The sequence below is a fragment of the Bubalus bubalis genome, chromosome 6, assembly GCF_019923935.1.
Source record: "Bubalus bubalis isolate 160015118507 breed Murrah chromosome 6, NDDB_SH_1, whole genome shotgun sequence".
Taxonomy (NCBI): Eukaryota; Metazoa; Chordata; class Mammalia; order Artiodactyla; family Bovidae; genus Bubalus; species Bubalus bubalis.
The window spans coordinates 15,720,743-15,741,508 of NC_059162.1; the positions used below are offsets into that span (position 1 = coordinate 15,720,743).

At 48.4% G+C, this 20,766-nt stretch overlaps 1 protein-coding gene across 10 annotated transcripts; it reads left to right on the forward strand.

The window, feature by feature from the left end:
• The first annotated feature begins 2,216 nt into the window (after positions 1 to 2,216).
• On the forward strand, positions 2,217 to 18,777 carry PMVK (phosphomevalonate kinase). Of its 10 annotated transcripts, none has more exons than XM_044944297.2 (6): positions 2,219 to 2,530; positions 4,994 to 5,057; positions 7,657 to 7,809; positions 10,465 to 10,594; positions 12,268 to 12,394; positions 18,272 to 18,777. In XM_044944297.2, the coding sequence occupies exons 1-5, from the start codon at positions 2,436 to 2,438 to the stop codon at positions 12,303 to 12,305; spliced, it is 480 nt and encodes a 159-aa protein (XP_044800232.1). In that variant the 5' UTR covers positions 2,219 to 2,435; the 3' UTR covers positions 12,306 to 12,394; positions 18,272 to 18,777. The 10 variants fall into 10 exon arrangements, with proteins under 10 accessions (XP_044800228.1, XP_044800232.1, XP_044800230.1 ...); XM_044944295.2 differs by lacking the exon at positions 18,272 to 18,777 and adding an exon at positions 16,467 to 17,569; XM_044944296.2 differs by lacking the exon at positions 18,272 to 18,777 and adding an exon at positions 13,080 to 15,267.
• Positions 18,778 to 20,766: the final 1,989 nt, after the last annotated feature.

The window sequence follows — 20,766 nt, forward strand, 5'->3', positions numbered from 1 at the left end:
GGCATATTGAGTGCAGCACTTTCACAGCATCATCTTTCAGGATTTGAAATAGCTCAACTGGAATTCCATCACCTCCACTAGCTTTGTTTGTAGTGATGCTTTCTAAGGCCCACTTGACTTCACAGTTAAATCTTTTTAGTCTCTGCTGGCAGAGGTGGGCTTGGTGCTTTCGGTGAACTTCCAGAGAAACTTGTTGAAGGTGACCTGGGAAATTGGATCCTGCACTGGATTGTAAACTCTGAAACTGAGACTTCCCTGGTGGTCCAGAGGCTAAGACTCAGCTCCCAATGCAGGGGGCCCAGGTTCGATCCCTGGTCAGGGAACTATACCCCACAGGCCACAACATAGACCCAGTGCAGCCAAATAAGTAAGTAACTATTAAAAAGAAAAATGAACTCTTGGAATCACACATGGCTCAGAATAAATAACAACTCCATATTTGAAATCTTTCTTTACTTATTTATTTTTGGCTGCTCTGGGTCACTGCTGTGCCAGGGCTTTCAGTAGCTGCAGCAAGCAGGGCGGGCTACTCTGCTGCCATGCACAGGCTTCTCATTGTGGTGGTTTCTCTTGCTGCAGAGCACAGGCTCTAGGTGTGAGGGCTTCTGTAGTTGCAGCACTCTGCCTCAGCATTGTGGAGTGCAGGCTCTAGGGCTTTTAATGGTTGTGGAACACAAGCTCAGTAGTTGTGGCTTGTAGGCACAAGAGCCTAGTTGCTGTGTGGCATGTGGAATCTTCCTGGTCCAGGGATTGAACCTATGTCCCCAGAATTGGCAGGCAGACTCTTATGCACTGCGCCACCAGGGAAGTCCAACAATTCCATATTTAGATTGTTGTTCAGTTGCTCAGTTGTGTCCGACTCTTTGCGACCCCATGGACTGTAGCATACCAGGCTTCCCTGTCCTTCACCATCTCCTGGAGCTTGCTCAAACTCACGTCCATCCAACCATCTCTTCCTCTGTCGTCCTCTTCTCCTCCTGACTTCAGTCTTTCCCAGCATCAGGGTCTTTTCCAACGAGTCGGCTCTTTGCATCTGGCACTTAATAATAAATGAAGCGTATTTTATCATATATTTTCCTCATTTCCTTCTTAATACAACCCTGTGAGATGGGAACTCAGAGTGACTTGCTGAAGGTCACATTCCTGCCAAGTGCTGGGATGCCAAAGCTGGGATTACAATTCCACTGTAGGCTTCCTTCGAAGTGCATGCAAATGTGCAGTGCTTTCAGAGTTGCTTACAAGAAAAAAAAACCTTCCCAAAGTCCATTCTTTTTGTATCTGACCACTCATCATTCTGTTTTCCTTAGATGCTTCTGTGCCATCTTTTCCATGTTCAGAGAATTAACGGTTTCTCCCAAAGGAGATTTTCACACCTCACTTCTCTTGACATGATAGCATGTAAAACAGAAGCAGTAATGGGTTGCAGGCTGTTTTGACAAATACAGAGAGATACAGGGCAGCAAGCCATAGCTAAAGACAACTCCACTTCCTTAACTGGGGCTGGCTGGAAGCGGCTGTGGGCAGAGTCAGAGCTGGGAATTCAGGGTAGAGACAGATCACTGCCCCTTATTTTGCCCCTTGACTCCAGATAAAACTAGATAATCTAGTCCAGGAGTGGCTTCAAAGAGCCTTTTAAACTTATTTTATTCCAAGCTCTCTGGCTTCAGAAAACTTTTGGAGAGGAAGCCGCGGCTAGAAAACCGACGTAAGTTTTCTTTCCTAGCTTAAAGGGTCGAACTGCAGTAGCCTCGCTGACTATAAAACCCATTTAACAATAAAATAAAGCTTGTTTGACTAAGCCCCTCCCCCACCACGACGTCACAAAGACACGCCCCTCGAGTCCTCGCCTTAGTTCACATCCAGAAACACCTATTTTCACTGTGGGGGCCATATATGGATTTGCTTTAGCACATGCATTAAAATGAACAGGTAAACAGGGAGTTCTGAAAGCTTTCGCAATATGAACAAGTTTATTCTTTTTTGGGTGTGTTTGTAGGATTATGTGGGAGGCAGTGTGAGGTTCACTTAAGAAATTTTAAGACGTCACCACCCCGGGAAGAGAATAGTTGCGTCCAACTCCCTCCTCCCCACGTGTCACGCGCGTCAGCTAAGAAGGCGGGGCCGTGACGTCAGGTTGTGGGAGGGTTGGACGATTCCAAATGAGTTCAGGTAGGGGAGCTTCTTTAAGGGAGAAGGCTGCCTTAGGAATTAACATTCTTTCTCTCCATATTCCACTTGCGCAGGCTTTAATTTAAAACCATGGAAGCACGTGTGCTGGCTGACTGTCGTCTCCACGGCCATGAAGAAGACGGCGGCGGGGGCGGAACCCCTCCTTGTTGCCGCTCCACCGAGTGGCCGCGTCCATTCTGGGCCGGTGGTCGGATTTAAGGGGTAGGGAAAAGTTAGCTTTAGGGATCGCAAAGCGTGGTGACCCTATGGCCCCGCTGGGAGGCGTACCGGGGCTGGTGCTGCTGTTCAGCGGGAAGAGGAAATCCGGGAAGGACTTCGTGACCGAGGCGCTTCAGAGCAGGTGTCCGTGGGGGTGGGGAAGGAGGAGGACCGGGAGACCCCGAGTCATGTGACACGAAGGGTGTGTTGGGGTGTGATGGAGTGAGCTTTGGAGTTGGGGTCCTCAGGTTGCAGGGCAGAAGGAGCACTGAGTGGCCAGAAGTGGAGGACTGTCACCGTCAGGAAAAACAGCAGTCTACACACGCCAACATCAAAAAAGCAGGCCGGGCTATAGATCTTTCAAGAAGTATTAGTAACAGTTGCTACCAAGACGCTTTTTATACACCATTCCTAATCCTCCAGAGAGTATTTTGAAGTAATGTACAGAAGAAGAAACTGAGTCACAAATAAAGGATTTGCCTCAGACCACACCCCCGTTGTACCTGACTCCACAGACAAATCCTTAGCTAGCACTCCACCTAGTTGATGGGATTTATTGAGCCTTTATTGTATGCCAGATACTGTTGTTAGGTACTGTGTGGTATTTTTAGTACTATCTTCATTTTGCACATGCAGAAAAGGAGACTCTGAAAAGTTCAAAAGAAAACCACCCAAATCTGCCAGGAACACAAAGTAATTGGTAGATCCAGGACTCAAATTCAGCTTTCATCTAGCTCTAAGGAATGGGTTCTTTTTGCTTTTCCCCACTGCTTCTTTAATACTTTTTTGTTTAACTGTCTTTTTTTATTTTTTTTTTTTGGCCTCTGCCTGCATGCCTTTGAGACTTAGTTCCCCAATCAGGGATGGAATCCCAGCCCTTAGCAGCGAAAGCGTGGAGTCTTAACCCCTGGGCCACCAGGGCATTTCAGCAGGTTTTCTCCCAAAGGAAGATGTTCTGTGTAGGAGCATTTTTTCTGGGTAAGGAGAGCACAGAAGCCAGAGAAGGTGGAGTGGGGCTTCTCTCCTGTTGAAGGCCAGTGTGTTGAGGGTGCTAGGAGGCTGCTTTTGGGAACCATGGGGAGTCTAAGAGGTTGTGGAAAATCCAAGGCAGAGTTTGCCACCTGAATCTTTCACCACTAAGTATCTGCCACCTTTTCCCAAGTTACATTTCTCCACCCAGCACATCAATCAATTTGTGGTCAGAAGCAGACTCGGGAATTAGACTGCTGGGATTCAAATCCTGACTCACCACTTTATTCGAGTATGATCTTGTCCAAATTTCTAATGCATTCTGTTCCTCAGTTTTGTCATCCGTGAGTTGGAGATAATAGGGTGATTGTAAGGATTATATAAGATAATGTTCACAACTCTTAGCACCTAGTTACAGGCATGGCTTCCCAGGTGACTCAGTGATAAAGAATCCGTCTGCCAATTCAGGAGACACAGGACACGTTGGGCTTTGATCCCTGGGTCTGGAAGATCCCTGGAGTAGAAAATGGCAACCCACTCCAGTATTCTTGCCTGGAAAATGCCAAAGACAGAGGAGCCTGTTGGGCTACAGTATTTGGGGTCACAAAGAATCAGACATGACTTAGCAACTGAACACACCTGCACAGGCACTGGGACTAAACATGGCTTGTATTTTTATTTTACCAACGTGTGCGTGTGTGTGCTCAGTCAAGTCCGACTCTCCAGCACTCTGAACTGTAGCCTGACAGGCTCCTCTGTCCATGGAATTTTCCAGGCAAGAATACTGGAGTGGGTGCTATTTCCTACTCTAGGGGATCTTCCTGATCCAGTGATTGAACCCGTGTCTCTTGCTTTGACAGGCGGATTCTTTACCACTGCGCCACCTAGGATGCATTTTACAATACTGGCTTTGTTACTAGTACTTGACTTGCAGTGGTCCTTGGGGTGAGTCGGTTTTCCTCCCTCAACCTCAGTTTCCTCACCTGAAACATGGAAATAAGAACACCCACCTCACCACGTCAGTGTTTAAGTGAATCTCTGAGCATCTCACAGTCAGGGCAGAAGTCATGTATCTTTTTTTTTGGCCATGTGGCAAGCAGGATCTTAGTTCCATGACCAGGAATTGAACCCATGCCCCCTGCAGTGGAAACATGGAGTCTTAAGCACCGGACCAATAGTGAAGTCCCAGAAATCGCATAGCTTATTCACATTTGTATCACCTGGATCCAAATATAGTACCCAACAGATGGTTGGTTGAGTAAATTGAGCAAGTGAATGAATGAGTTGTTATGTGTGGGGACCAAGTCCTTTAAGACTGAGATACCCCTGGCTATGAGAGAACAAATTCGGGAGCCCAGCAGTAACCAAATCCAGACTGAATATTCCTGGGATCTTCACACTGTAATTAATACTTTCATTTGTCTTACTTGTTAGTTTCAGGGCTTTTTCACATTTGAGTTTCATGTTAATCCTGTGGGAGACAGAACAGACATTGTTACCCCATTTTACAGATGAGGAGATCAGGGAAGTTGAGACCTGACAGGGTTATATGGGTACTGACAGCAGACATGGGGCTTCACTCTTCTGGGGCCTGGAAGCCTTAGGTTAATGGGGTTCGGCTCTCCCTGTCTCACAGGCTAGGGGCTGATGTGTGCGCTATCCTCCGGCTCTCCGGTCCACTCAAGGAGCAGTACGCTCAGGTAGGTGGCAGCTCTGTGGCACCTGGTGGGTTGGAAGGAGCCAGCTCCCAAGCTTTGGTTGCTGTGCTGTCGCTTGAGTCACTAGCAGGGTCCCTATGACCCCCTGCTGCAGGGTCCCTATGACCCCCTGCTGCAGGGTCCCTATGACCCCCTGCTGCAGGGTGACACAGCTCTCCGCTTTCTATAGGTGGACCTATAGGGTGGCATTTTCCATTTCAGTTTCTTTCCCATTGGCCTTACTCACTTCAGGCCACTTCCCTAGAGGATGTTCAGGAAAATGTGTCCAGAAAAGGCTGTAGATGTGAGTTGGCAGCTCTGATGCTGTGTTATTGGTAACAGTCTGTACCCTTGTTCAAAAAATATGACACAGATCACCTCCCCTGCCCCCGCTAAAGTTGGCCCGCCACAACCCATGGAATTCTCCCCTTAGAAATTTAATCACATGACTTGTCAAGTTATATTGTTAAGTGAAAAAAAGCAAGATGTAGAACAGTGTGTAGAGAACACTGCTGTTGCTAAGTCGCTTCAGTCGTGTCCAACTCTTTGTGACCCAATGAACTGTAGCCCGTGAGGCTCCCCTGTCTATGGGATTTTCCAGGCAAGGATGCTGGAGTGGATTGCCATGCCCTCCTTCAGGGGATCTTCTAGACCCAGGAATGGAATCCACATCTCTTACATCTCCTGCATTGGCAGACAGGTTCTTTACCGCTAGTGCCACCTGGGAATACCGTAGAGAATGCTGCATTTATATAAAAATGGGGAAAATTGTAAACATTTGTTCATATATTCAGCCATTCAACAGATACACATGGCGCGCATTCAGCACCATTCTGGATGCTTGGGTTGTGTAAGAGCCTGGGCAGGATACATAAGAGACTGGACCACTGGCTGCCTCCAGGAGGGGAGCTGTGTGGCTGGGGAACAGAGAACGGAGATGCTTCACTGTGAACAATGTTTATTTTTTGAGTTTTGAACCATGTAAATTAAAAAAAAAAAAGGACTGTAAAAAATAAACAGGAATCTCAGAACCTTAGATTTTAAAAAGGGAGCCTAGGAATTGGAATCAGCTCCCCACACCATGGAGAGCCTGCTCTTCGCTTGCATTTCTGCCCTTGACCTCTAGGTGTGTCCTTGTACTTACGGTTCCTTGGTCAGCTGGCCCGTGTCTGGGCGACTGAGTCCATGCAAAATGAATCTGTTCCCTCTGCCATTGGTCTTCTCCCACCAGCACAACAGACCCATTTGTAGGGTGGCAGCCTGGGGGGTCCTGGGATAACAGAGTCAGTGGTTCTCAAAATCTTTTCCTTGTGGGAACCTTTCCCAAATGAAATTGGATGTAGAGATTCTTTGTATCCAGTAGACAGACTGGGAGCAATTTTGAGTGAGGGGGAGGCACTCAGCTTTCCCCAGTGGGGCTTGACACTTCCAAACCCCAGGGCTCAGAGGAACAGTTTAAATACCACTGGTCTGCTTCCAGACTTCCCGAATGAGGCCCCAGTCCAGACTGCTGAGCCAGGCTGTAGGGTGGGGTAGGGCCAGTGGGCAGGAGTTGGCATTTCTAAAACCTCAGTAGGAGACTCTGATAGGCCAGCCTGCCCCTGCTGTTTTTAAGTCCAGCACCACTTCATCCCTTACACCCATTACAAAACAGATTCAAAATGAAATGTTAACGCATTGATTTCTTCAGTTGCAGTGGGGACTATAATTGACAGGCCGACCATAATGCCCCTGGGAGCTAACCTTCTCCCATGGTAGAGTTCGTGGGAAAGTAGTTTATAAATGGGAGATGGCTGTTGGCTTCACCTTGGAAGGTGGTAGTAGTTGATTTGACTGGCTGGGTCACTGCCCCCTCAGTTTGCCCATGAAGAGACTGAGTGGGGAGAGGGTCTTGCTGCATTGAATGCCAGGGGAGCTGAAACCTGAACCCTCCCATTCTGGGGCCCTCTGATGGACCCCGTTGCTTGCAGTGTCCCTGGAGAAAGGGAGGCCCGCCGGGAAGCAGCTGCCCAGGGCGTCAGAGCTGCCCCTCCTGCCTCAGGGTTCCAGGAGTGCCCGGAGCCAAACATAGGCTGACTCAGCAAAGGTGCCCGGAATTGGGAGTGAGGAAGGGGGTGGGGGGAGGGGAGAGAGACAGGGAAGCCAGGTCTCCTGGGCTTTGGGATGGGGACAGACAGTGCCAGAAGGGGTAGTGGAAGGACACAGAGTGCAGTGTTTTGAGACTTCCCACTTCTGGGTGAAGGCTGAGCCTGTGTGCCCAAGGGAGGCAGACTAATTCCAGGACTAGTTTAAGCCAGAAATAATTGGGAAGGTAAAACCGTTGCAGAAGGGAAAACCACATCACACATTTAAAGGCAAGCCAAGACAGTTTCTGGATGACCTCAAGACTTTTCTTCCATCTGTCTGCCAGTGCTCGGGATTTCTCAGTTTCTAGGCCGCTTTCCCTTGCAGGCCTCTGTCCTGGCGGCAACCTCATGAGTCCTTGTAGCAGCCCTCAGGGAGGGCGGGTCAAGGTGGGGGTGGCGGGGAACCCTCTTTCTGTTTTAGGGGAGACCAGCGAGGTTGAGAGGCTGGTGGCATAAACAGAATGTGCTTTGGGCAGGAGCACGGCTTGGACTTCCAGAGACTCCTGGACGCCAGCACCTACAAGGAGGCCTATCGGAGCGACATGATCCGCTGGGGGGAGGAGAAGCGCCAGGCTGACCCAGGCTTCTTCTGCAGGAAGATTGTGGAGGGTGTCTGCCAGCCTGTCTGGGTGAGTGGGCTCTGTGGTGGCACTGAGAAAATCTGTTTCCCCAGCCCTCCGTCCCTCCCCAGGTATGTCCATTTCTCTCTCTCCACAGCCACCTCCTTGGCCCAAGGCCCCGCTGTCTCTCACCCAGACAGCTGGAGTAGCCCCCACACTGGTCCCTGCTTCGACTCTTGTCCCTTGTGATCCATTCATCACACAGCAGCCAGAGTGACCTTTTAAAAACACAAACCAAGTCGTGTTTGGAACCCTTTGTCCTGCCGTTCTGATGGACGAATCGAAATCCTTAACATGAACTTCTGGGCCTTGACGATCGGCTCCTGCTGCCCTTCTAGCCTCCTTGTTCCTTCAACTGCAGCAACATGGGCTTTCTCTCTATTCCTGAAATAAATCAACCTCCTTCTAGAATCAGGGCCTCCGCCCATGTCCTTCTACCTGCCTGGAGTGCTCTTCCTTTCCCTCTTCACCTGGTTCGGTCCAGCTCAGAGTCCGTGGCACCTCCATCGGGAAGCCTTCCGTGATGCCCAGGTCCTAACTGGTGCTCCCTCTCCGGTGCTCCTGTAGCTCCTTACCCTTTCCCTTCCTCATTCTTTCTGGCAGCCAGTGGCACCTTCTTGTACCAGGACTGGTTCCAGGTGATGTGGGGATACATCATGTGAAAATCTGAAGTCCCTACTCTCAGGATACATACATTGTGGCTGGGGGTAGAGGGAGTTAGGCCCTAAATAAATATAGAATATGTGGAGATAGCTACTAAGGGGCAAAAGAAAGCAGGCTGCAGCTATGAGGAGGCCCTGGTTGCTGCTTTGTTAAGGGTATCAGGGAAGGCCTCACTGACATGATGACATTTGAGCAGGACCTGCAGGAAGTAAGGGGTGACCTAGATGGATTTTTGCAGGTGAGAGTTGAGTGGCAGGAGGTGAGGTCAAGTCATGCAGGTTCTCTGGAAGAGCCTGGACTTTGCTCTGAGTGAGATGGGGACTCACTGGAGGGTTTTGAGCAGAGGAGAGGCATAATCTGATCTTACGTTTTTAAAAATTTTATTTTAAAGATGATCTAGGATTTAAGAGGCTCTTCCTGGCTGTTGGGAGGAGGGCAAGAGTGGAAGCAGAGAGCCCAGACCGAGGATCTTTCCACAGGACAGCAAAGTGGCCATGGCTTGACTCGGAGTGGCAGGGGAGTGGAGAGAGGGGTAAATTCTGCACAGGTTTTGAACATAGAACCAGTAGGATTTCCTGATATGATGGCTCTAGGGTGGAAGGACAAGAGACAAGTCCAAGGATTTGGTTCTGAGCAGTTGGACAGCTGGAGTTGTCGTTTTCTGAGACAGCAATGATGTGGCAGAACAAGTTTGGGGAGAAAACCAGGAGTTTGGTTTCACAGTGTTAAGGTCCAGATGCAAGCTGATATGTGCTGTGATTGCCCGGTAATTAGTAAAGCTGCTGGCTTAGAGTGTCTCTCCCACTAGACTGTGAGCTCCCTGAGGGCAAGTACCAGGTCTGCCTACAACTCTACTCTTAAGAGTCTAACACAGTGCCAGGCACATAGCAGGCGTTTGACAGGTGTGTGTTAGTCGCTCAGTCGTGTCTGACTCTTTGCGACCCCAAGTACTGTCGCCTGCTAGGCTCCTCTGTCTATGGGTTTCTTCAGGCAAGAATGCTGGAGTGAGTATTCTTCCCTTCATAGTATTTGTTTAATAATTGGCTGAGTGACCATGCCCGCAGCTTGGACAAGAACATCTGGCCTCTTTATTCACTGATTCATTCATTCATTGACCGTGTGCTCCTGAATGCTCCCTGTGGGTCAGGTGGTGCTATGGGCCAGGGACAGAGTAGTGAGTGAGACACAGTCCTTCCCCTCATGGAGCTACTCTACAGAGCAGGGATCAGACAATCAACCCACAGAGAGATAATGATGGTTTCATGAATACTTAGTGGTCAGAGAATAAACAGCATATCAGAATTGAGAGGGACAGGAAGGGAGCCAGGGTGGTAGGGTCAGCCTGTCCCAGGAGGTGACATTTGAGCAGAAACCTCTCTGAAGTGAGGGAGCCAGGCAGAAGGAGAAGGAAGGGCAAAAGCCCTGAGGAGGAGACCTGGTTGGGATGTTTAAGAAAGGGCAAGGTTGTCCGCTGGACGCAGCAGAATGAATGAAGGGAAGGTGACAGGAAATAGGTGTCACATCTTAAAGGGCCTTGTGAGCTGGGGTGAGAGCTTTGGATTTTATTAAAATGATGGGAAGTCTTAGGGGGACTTAGGGCAGGGGACTGACAAGGTCATATTTCCATTTTAAAAGGTTTTGGGGGCACGGACTGATTAAGGTATCTTTGTTTCTGGCCTGGGTTTGTTCATCTGTAAAATGACTGGCTGATCTGATTTCAGAGCCTGAGGCCTCTTCAGCTCACAGCACACAGAGTGGGAAGAGCAGGGCTCAGGCTGCGTTGATCAGGGAGGGATGCCTGAAGGGAGGAGTGGCTGTCCCTCCCAGCTGGTTGGGTGATCACAGGGAATGGGGCTACACTTGTCTGGGCTCTGAGGTCTGGGCTCCTGCTTACTGGGAGTGGGGCCTGGTCTCTCTCGCTCCCCTTTGGCTCCAGCGTCCGGTCCTGCTGCTTCCTGCACCACGTCCTGTTGGTCACTGGTTTATGTTCTTTTCCTGTAGCTGGTGAGTGATACACGGAGGGTATCTGACATCCAGTGGTTTCAGGAGGCCTATGGGGCTGTGACACAGACGGTCCGTGTGGTGGCCACGGAGGACAGCCGGCAGCAGCGGGGCTGGGTGTTCACACCAGGTGAGCTGCTCACAGCCTCTGCCCCAGGGCTTAGCATGCAGGCTGGCTGGCCCTCTTTGACCCGGCTACCCACTCCCACATTCTCGGTCTTCCGCTGTCTCCCTGGCAGGCTGGGGGGTGTGAGCAGGGGGTTATAAAAAGGAGTCTGAGGTCTGGGCTCAGGAGTGCCTCCAGATTAATAAGTGGAGTTGAGTAGAGGATGGTATCCTTGGGATAAGGGTTTCCCTGTGACCTTGGCCTGGTTCCCTTACCTGGGTTGTCTTCTCTAGGCCAGTGGGCTTCTGGAGGTCTGGCTGGGATTCTCTGCTGCCCCTGGTCCTTCACCTTTGTGTTCCAGCCTGGAGGGGGCACTGACAGTGAGGCAGAGGGCAGGCCTGACAAACCTCACTCCTGTTTGATTGACACAGTGGGGGACGGGGAGAGGAAGCTCTCCTAGATGGCCCTAGTGGTGGCAGCCCAGGACCTGCTCTGTGGCAGTTGAGGGACATAGCTCAGGTGTCACTGTGACTTGAGGGATCAGTGGGTCTGACTCTTCTAAATGAGGTGAATAGCTTCCTAAGGGCAACCCACTCCAGTATTCTTGCCTGGAGAATCCTACGGACAGAGAAGCCTGGTGGGCTACAGTCCCTGGGGTCGCACAGAGTCACGACTGAGTGTCTAAGCACATTCATCTCCTGGGCACTCACTCTGGCTTTGAGCATATTATCTCACTTTATAGTCACAGCGGACCTGCCAGGTGGATGCCCTTGTTACCAGCCTCACTGAGAATGGCACATGCTGCCTCCCAAGGGGCCTGAGTCGGAGATGTCGGGATCGAAATTGACACAACCGGCTTTGCATAGAATGAAAACAAAATTACCGTTTGGGTTGTCTGTGGTTTGAGATGGCAGTGACAAGTGAAGACATCCGTGGGCCCCTCTGTGGGGCTCAGGTGCTGTGGGCCGCTGAATCTGATGTCCCGGTGTTTCAGGGGTGCGGGAGTGCCCTCTGGGGTGACTGGTGCTTAGCTCTGAGGGTCTGAGGAGCATTCAAGAGAGGGTGGCTCCTTGTGGGGCCCGCAGGCCTCGATGCCCTGTGTTTGTTGGGAGGGATGGGCCTGACCCTGCCATACCTTTCTGCAGGGGTGGACGACGCTGAGTCAGAGTGTGGCCTGGACAACTTCGGGACCTTCGATTGGGTCATTGAGAACCACGGGGATGAGCAGCGCCTGGAGGAGCAGTTGGAGCACCTAATAGAATTTGTCCGCTCCAGACTTTAGCTGGCAGCTTCTAGGAGCAGGCCGGGGGCCGCTGGGCTGAGGGTGGGCTGACTGTGTTGGACATGTGGTTGCTGATGCTGGCTGAGGTTGGGGAGCAGACAGAGGGCCTGGGTCAAGCTTTCTGGGGGCTGATAGGTGTCAGACAAGAAACCGCTAGGGACCTTATTTCGTCATGAAAAGGACAGCCCTGCCTCTTTACGAGGAGACTTAAAGGGCAGAGGGAGGGAGTTGGCTGTGTTTGAAGCAGAAGCGTTACCATCTCCACAGGCGCCAGGCCTGTCAGCCTGGGGTGGCCGTGATTCCCTGACTGGATGTTCTCAGCCCCTTGTTCTGAGCAGGAGCCTGGGGCTCCCCAGTGTGGATATAATAAACCTCTTTGGAGCACCTGCTCAGAACTGGACATCTCTCTTCCCAGATGACAGCTCAGCTTGCGTGGGGCTCCGTAGTGTCTAGGCTGACCTGGTGGCTCTGGGTTCCTGCTCTGTCTCCCTCCTGGGCTGCAGCATATCCTCCAGAGGCCGACCTTGATCTGGACCACTCAGGTAACAGGCCTGTGTATGTCTGAGGCAGGATGGGAGTCTGAGGGTCTCATCTGCTGGGATGGCCCCAAGAGAGGCTCAGTGTTCCACAGAAAGTGCACCAGCAGGTACCCAGAAGGGCTGCGGTGTCATAGAAAGCCAGAGGCACCAGAGCTGGAAGGCCCTTGGTAACCATTGAGAGGCCCTGGGCAAGTCATGTAACCTTAGCTTTCCCACAGAAGTCCTTGGACTTGACCCCGATTATTTACAGAGCCGTGTGTGTGTGTGTGTGTGTGTGTGCGTGCGTGCGTGCGTGCCAGGTCACTTCAGTCATGTCCAACTCTTTGCGACCCCTTGGACTGTGACCTGCCAGGCTCCTCTGTCCATGGGATTCTCTAGGCAAGAATACTAGAGTGGGTTGCCGTGCCCTCCTCTAGGGGATCTTCCCACCCAGGGATCAGTCCTGCATCTCTTATGTCTCCTGCATTGGCAGGCAGGTTCTTTACCACTGGTGCCACCTGGGAAGCCCCATAGAGCCTTATGCTGCTGCTGCTGCTAAGTCGCTTCAGTCGTGTCCGACTCTGTGTGACCCCATAAACGGCAGCCCACCAGGCTCCCCCATCCCTGGGATTCTCCAGGCAAGAACACTGGAGTGGGTTGCCATTGCCTTCTCCAATAGAGCCTTATACAATATCTAAATTTCTTCCAGATTCTTCACAGCTACTCTGTGAACAGTCAAGGAGGACATTTTATCTGCATTTAGCAGATGCCAGGAACTCAAGAGAAGTAAACAACCTGTCCAGGGTAGAGGATTAGTAAATGTTGGCACTCTGGCCAGAACACAGGCCGCCTGACTCCTGACCGGGGCCCTCGGCCATGTACCTTTGGGGTATGGTGCAAAGCCGCATGGCCATCTTGGCCATCCTATTGCGTAGCCTGGGCCCACCACCTCTCTGGCACTGACTTTGTTCTCCTTCTATAAATTCTGATGGTTCACACTGATAATGGGACAACCAAGGAAATTCCATCAGTTTCACTGTGACCACAGTGAACTCTACACATCCCTGCCCACATCTCCTCCCTAGATTACCTCTTCCTGAGACTAGTCCCCTGGCTCCCCCACAGGCCTGAAAGCCGTGGACTCCTCTGTGTCCCCTAACCCCCGGCTGATTGGTCTCCAGGTTATGTTAATCTGCCTTGCCTGTGTCTGTTACTGAATGCCAGTCTGTGTGCCTGACACACAGTGAGGCCAGACAAGACTGAAATGTCAGAGTTTGGAGCAGAGAGAGGTTCACTGCAGGGCCACGCAAGGAGTCGGGTGGCTTCTGCCTTAAAAGACCCCCAACTCCTGGAAAGCTTTCAGCAAAGCTCTTTTATAGGAAAGGAGGGTGGCGTGGTTAGTTGTTGCAGGCTTCTTGGCGTCAGAGCCTTTGTTCTTAAGGTCAGGTCAAGGTCCGGTCACAAGGTTGCTGGAAGCCTCCACCAAAACAAATGTTATTCTCTGTTCTGACAAAGAAGGGCAAAGTCCTAAGGCTCAACTTTTGCCCTCTGAGGCCCAGGCTAAGAGGAGGAGGAGTCCCTGGGCTGGCCGGTTACTCTGCCCCAGAGCGTTGGTCGAGTACCCAGTTTGTGTCCTTCCACCAGTGTCCAGGCCCTGCTGAAGAGGCAGATCTCAGGGGGTGGCGCACTCAGGGGCAGGTCCCCAGAGCCTGCCCAGCCATCATCACTGCGGGAGCCAGGCGCCCAGCACCCAGCCAGCCCTCGGGCTTTTCATTTAAACTGGAGCGAATCATTTGGGTGGGATCAGTAGGGATACATGTTGTAGCAAATGCCCATCAGGTTAGTTCCCAGCTCACAGCAGCTGCCGTTCTATGAGAACAGCTCCACCCATAAAGATAGACCTGAAGTCATGATGAGCAGTGACCTTGCAACCTAAACTTGACCTCTGGCCACCTCCTAGGGGATAGACAGCTGATCTCAGCTATATCAATTTTTGAAATGTGAATGGAGACACTGAAGCTGGTTGAAGCTGTGACCTTAATGGCAGTGTCCATGTACTCCAGTTGCTGAGGGAGGCCTCTGTGGCTGGTGACCCGTGGAGACCAGCACCACCATTAGATCGCAGCGGGGGAATGGAGGAGAGGGCGCAGCTGCTGCAAGGCCTGGGCCTGGCCAGCAAGTGGCCGTGGTGAGGGCTCTGGAGCTCTGTGAGAGACAGCTCTCTGCCTGTCCCCGGGCCCCCCAGCTCACCCACCAGCTCTGAGGCTAGAGAGCCTGGATAGCCCCGGGGAGAAGGCCGAGATCACCTCTCACCTACTCTGCTGTGAGGACCACTGCCCGGCTGACTGTTGGCGGAGTGGCACCTCTAACCACAGCGCTAAGGGTCTGGAACTCATCACCGAGCACCTGCCCCGCCCCATCACATGTCTTCCCTCTGGGATTCTCACTGGAAGGTAAACTCCCTGATGGTTGGGCTGTGTCTGTCCATAGTTGCAGTCCTGTCTCCTAGAGCTGTGGGTCCACAGTGGGCATCAGACAGTGGATGTGATTGGAGGCAGGGTGAGGCAGGACTGTGGGAGTCACGCTGGGTGGAATCCTGTGGGTGGTCATTTCATGCATTGGATGTTTCCTCGCCTCCCAGCAGAGGCTCTGATCCAGCCCCGCTACCACTCTCCCTGGGCCTGGAACCTCTGCTTCCTGCTGGTATTGAGGCTGCTGGGGTCCTTTCCAACACAGAGACTCTGGCTCCTTAGTTCCTTAGTTCCACTCTTTGTGAGGGCTTCCCTGATAGCTCACTTAGTAAAGAATCTGCCTGCAATGCAGGAGACCCTGGTTCAATTCCTGGGTAGGGAAGATCTGCTGTGGAAGGGATAGGCTACCCACTTCGGTATTCTTGGGCTTCCCTTGTGGCTCAGCTGGTAAAGAATCTGCTTGTAATACGGGAGACCTGGGTTCGATCCCTGGGTTGAGAACGCCCTCTGGAAAAGGGAAGGGCTACCCACTTCAGTATTCTGGCCTGGAGAATTCTATGGAATTGCGAAGAGTCAGACATGACTGAGCGACTTTCACTTCATTTGTGAGGTCACGTCCCCCTCAGCGTTGTACCAGGCTCAGAGATGATGGATTTGTTTTTCTTTCTTCCTAGCTTTAGTGAGCTGTAATTGACGTATAATATTTATAAGTTTAAGGTGTACACATGGTATTTTGATACATATTATCTATTACAAAATTGGTGAAGAGCCGACTCACTGGAAAAGATCCTGCTGCTGGGAAAGGTTGCAGGCAGGAAGAGAATGGGGCAGGGGATGAGATGGTTGGATGTCATCACTGGCTCAGTGGACATGAGTTTGAGCAAACTCCAGGAGATAGTGAAGGACAGGGAAGCCTGGCGTGCTGTAGTCCACAGGATCACAACGAGTCGGACATGACTGAACAACACCACCTCTGTCACCTCACATAAGGGTCGTTTGTTTTGGGTGATGGTGAGGACATGTGGCAACTTCCAAGTATATAATACAGTGTTGCTAAGTACACTGACTGTGTGGTACCTTAGATCTCCAGAACTTGCTCATCTCGTAACTGAAAGTTTGTAACCTCTAACCAACATCTCTGCATTTCTCCAACTTGCAGCCCCTGGCAGCCAACATTTTACTCTTGTTTTTGAGTTCAGTTTTTTTAGATCCTACATGTAAGTGAGATCATGCAGTATTTATCTTTGTCTGACTCTTTCACTTAGCATAATGCCCTCAAGGTTCATCCATATTGCTGCCAAAGGTGGATTTCCCTCCTTTTTTTTTTTTTTTTTTTTTGGTTGAAAATATTCCATTCTGTGTAAACGTAGCACATTTTCTTAATCCATTCACTCACGGATGGACAGTTAGGCTGTTTCCATGTCTGGCTAGTGTGAACGATGCTGCAGTAAACATGGCGGTGTGGATATCTCTGAAATAGTTGTTTTCTTCCCTTCAGATGTCTGCCCAGCAGTGGAATTGCCCTATGATCACTGATTGTTGTTAATTAAGTTTAAATACCAAGGAGGCAGGGATGAAGCAGAGAAGGGAACGTGGGGTTGGTGGTTCTCATATGTCCCTTGTAGGGGTGCTGACCTGGTTCCTGGCTCGGAGTGTTTGGAAGAGTCACAGGATGTGACTTGGGAAGCCAGTGAGTCTGCTGTCCATCCTTCGACAGGTTGGCCCTGATGCCTCTTAATGTGGGAGGACCCAGTGGCTAACTAGAGTCACTTCTACTGGACTTGAAGATTCTCTGCACTTTAAAAAAAAACCCTGAAATTTCTCTAAATATCAAAATCAATAATAACCCTGAGTTTTGATGCCCTATGTTATGATGAGAGTTTTAACTCCTTTTGTTTCAAGACATTCTCCCCACCCTCCTAATCTGTTAATTTTGTATATGGTTATGATCTCAGAGTATTGCTCTTAAGTTATTTTTAATATTATATATATGTTCTTAATAATAATGATTTGTATCACTAACATTCTCTTAAAATTTTACTATTCTGCTTTTAAACTGCTAAATGGAGGTATAATTGGTATTAATTGCACATATTTAAAGTACACAATTTGGCAAGTTTTGATATTTGTATATGCCCATGATCACAACTATGATGGTCATATCCAGGACTTCCCTGGTGGTCCAGTGGCTAAGACTCCGAGCTCCCAACGCAGGGGGCTTGGGTTTGATCCCTGGTCAGGGAACTAGATCCCATATACCACAGCTGAGAGTTCTCACGCTGCAGCTAAAGATCCCAGATGCTGTAACGAAGATCTGGGATCCTGTGTGCAACTGAAGACTGGTGCAGCCAAATAAATAAATATTAAAAAAAAAATGGACATATCCATCATCCTCAAAAACTTCACCATGTCTCCCTTCCCTCTCCCAACCCTTGTTCCCAGGCAACTACTGATTTGCTTTCTGACTCTATAGATTAGTTGTCATTTTCAATAACTTTGTATAAATGAGCTATACACTGATAGTCTTTTTTGGTCTGATTTCTTTCACTCAGCATAAGTTTTGAGATCCATCTACATCACTGCAGGTTCATGTGGATAGTTTGCTTCTTTTAATTGCTGTTGTGTGGTATGAATATACCACCATCGTCTGTTCATTCACCTGTTGAACATTTGGGTTCTTTCCAGTGTTTGGATATAACAAATAAAGAAGCTATGAACACTCAGGTAACATTTTGGTGTGTGGATATGTATTTTGGATAGATACATTCTTAACTTTTTAGGAAGCCATCACACTGTTTTCCAAAGTGGTGGTACAACATGCTCCCCAGTACTGAATGAGAATTCCAGTTGCTTCATATCCTCACCAATGCTTGGTATGGTCAGTCTTTTTAATTTTACCTATTCTAGTAGGTATATAGTGGAATCTCATTAACATTTTATTTGCATTTCTCTAAGATTAATTTGATACAAATCCTATGTTCAATTTTGATAAAAATCTCTCAGCAAACTGGGAATAAAATGGAGCATCCTCTACCTGAAAAAGAACATCTACAAGAGCCCTATAGCTAACAGCATACTTCATAGTGAAATACTAAATGCTTTCACTCTAAGACTGGGAAATGAGGGAGGGTTGTCAACTCTTATTACCTATTCAACATCATATTGAAGAGTCTAGTCTGTAATAAGAAAAAGAAAAGGCATCTGGATTGGGGCGGGGGGAAGTGTAAAAATGTCTTTATTCACATATAGCATGATCATTTATATAGAAAATCTGATGGAGTCTCCAAAAAAACTACTAGAATTGATAAGTGAGCTCAAGATTTCAAGATATAAGATCAATGGATAAAAAGAAATTGTATTTCTCTTTATAAGCAAGAATTAAAATCGGGCTTCACTGGTCCAGTGGTTAAGAATCTGTCTGCCAATTCAGGAGACAGAGATTCGATCCCTGGTTCAGGAAGATTCTACGCGCCTCGGGGCAGCTAAACGTATGTGCCACAACTACTGAGCCTGGGATCTGGAGCCTGTCTGTGCCCTGTGACCAGAGAAGCTACTGCAGTGTGAAGCCCTCACGCCACAGTGAGGAGGAGCATCTCATCTCTGCAACTGGAGAAAGCCCACAAAGCAGCGAAGACCCAGCGCAGCCAAAAAATAAGAAACGAAATCTTAAAAAGTTTAAATGATGCAAATTAACTATAGCATAAAAAACATGAAATAGTGGTAAATCTGATAAAAGATATGCAAAATCTGTACACTGAAATCATTAAAGATGACCTAAAAAGCAGAGATTATACCATATTCATAGATTCTAAGAATCCAGATATTCATTTTTATTGAGACATCATTACATACAGTGAAATGTACTGGCTTTAAGTGTACAATTTGAGTTTTGACAAATGTGCATATCTGTTTAATAAAAGTCATTTATAAAATAGAGATGTTTTCTTCACTCTAGGTTTCTTTTTCATCCTTCCTAGGAAGTCAGCCCCTGTCCCCCCAGAAACAACTGTTGTTTTAATTTCTTTCATATTAATTAATATTAATTAATTCATATTAATTAATAATTTCTTTCATATATTAATTTTGCCTGTTCTGGAATTTCATATAAATGGCTAACATCCAGTGTGAAAACACGTTTACAACAATTATTTTTTATTTTTAAAATTAATTTTTATTGGAGCGTATTTGCTTTACAATGTTGTTAGTTTCTGCTGTACAGCAAAGTGAATCAGCTACATGCATATCCATGTATCCTCTCTTTTTTGGATTTCTTTCCCATTTAGTTCCCATTTAGTGGATTCTCATTAGTTATCTATGTTGTACATGATATCAATAGTGTATATATGTTGATCCTAATATTGTTTATTGGCCATTCCATGCAGCTTGTGGGATCTTAGTTCCCTGACCAGGGACTGAACCTGGGCTCTGGCAGTGAAAGTGGAGTCCTAACCACTGGACTGCCAGGGAAATTCCCCAACAATAATTTATTTTTTAGACTTAACTGGTTTACTGCACACTTTTGAGTTTTTCCATGTTACCTCAACTTCCCCATTTTTGAATTTTTATTTTACTTCCTCTCCAGATGGTTAATTGCCTTCAAATACTTTTTTCAAAAAGGTCATGTGGGTGGTATGATTTTCTGAGCCCCTGTGAATGAGAGAATGACATTCTGTTGCCTCTACACGTGGACAGTGCCTTGGCTGGCTCAGGATTCATGACCTGGTTCCACTGTTAGTGTTTAATGTTGAGGAGTCTGAGGTCACCTTGAGTTTTGTTCCTTTGAAGGTAACCTCCTTTTGCTGTCTGGATGCTTTTATTTTTTTTTCCTTGGCCTTCACTTTTGAAATTCAAATTCTGGCATTCTCCAAGGCAGAACGTGGACATGTTTGAACAGAAAAAAGTTGGTGCTCATTGTTCCCTGTAAAGCATTATGGAGAAATGAGATGGAAATTTAAACTGTCTCATATATCCAAGAGCCAGCCTGAAGGATCCCCCTCAACAGAGAGGCTGTCTCTATCGGTGTCTTGGAGTGGCTGGACTCCACAATGGCAAATTCTCATCCCCTGAAAGTGGATTTCGGTTTTGGAAACAGCCAAAGGAAATTTGGTGCTAAATTCTGCTGAGAGGAGTGAGGTGAGAGATATACTTTTTGGCTAGAATAAATAATGCCTATAGTTCGGTTCAGTCAGTCATATCTGACTCTTTGTGACCCCATGGACTGCAGCACGCCAGGCCTGCCTGTCCATCACCAACTCCTGGAGTTCACTCAAACTCATGTCCATTGTGTCGGTGATGCCATCCAACCATCTCATCCTCTGTTATCCCCTTCTCCTCCTGCCTTCAATCTTTCCCGGCATCAGGATCTTTTCAAACGAGTCAGTTCTTCACATCAGGTGGCCAAAGTGTTGGAGTTTCAGCTTCAGCATCAGCCCTTCCAGTGAATATTTCAGGACTGATTTCCTTTAGGATGGACTGGTTGGATCTCCTTGCAGTCCAAGGGACTTGCAAGAGTCTTCTCCAACACTACAGTTCAAAAGCATCAATTCTTCAGCACTCAGCTTTCTGTATAGTTCGACTCTCACACCATACATGACTACTAGAAAAACCATAGCTTTGACTAGACAGACCTTTTTGGCTCTGCTTTTTAATAAATAAATAAATAAAATATCTCTTCTTTTTAATATGCTGTCTGGGTTGATCACAACTTTTCTTCCACGGAGTAAGCGTCTTTTAATTTCATGGCTGCAGTCACCATCTGCAGTAATTTTGAAGCCCTCCAAAATAAAGTCTGTCACTGTTTCCACTGTTTCCCCATGATGGTACTAGATGCCATGATCTTCGTTTTCTGAATGTTGAGTTTTAAGCCAACTTTTTCACTCTTCTCTTTCACTTTCATCAAGAGGCTCTTTAGTTCTTCTTAGCTTT

Bases quoted from the DNA above. Each gene is read 5' to 3' on its own strand.
- PMVK (XM_025287732.3), top strand. From the start codon at position 2,436: ATGGCCCCGCTGGGAGGCGTACCGGGGCTGGTGCTGCTGTTCAGCGGG. The intron at 2,531-4,993 runs GTGTCCGTGGGG...CCTGTCTCACAG, and splicing joins ACCGAGGCGCTTCAGAGCAG to GCTAGGGGCTGATGTGTGCG. The intron at 10,595-11,715 runs GTGAGCTGCTCA...ACCTTTCTGCAG, and splicing joins GGGCTGGGTGTTCACACCAG to GGGTGGACGACGCTGAGTCA.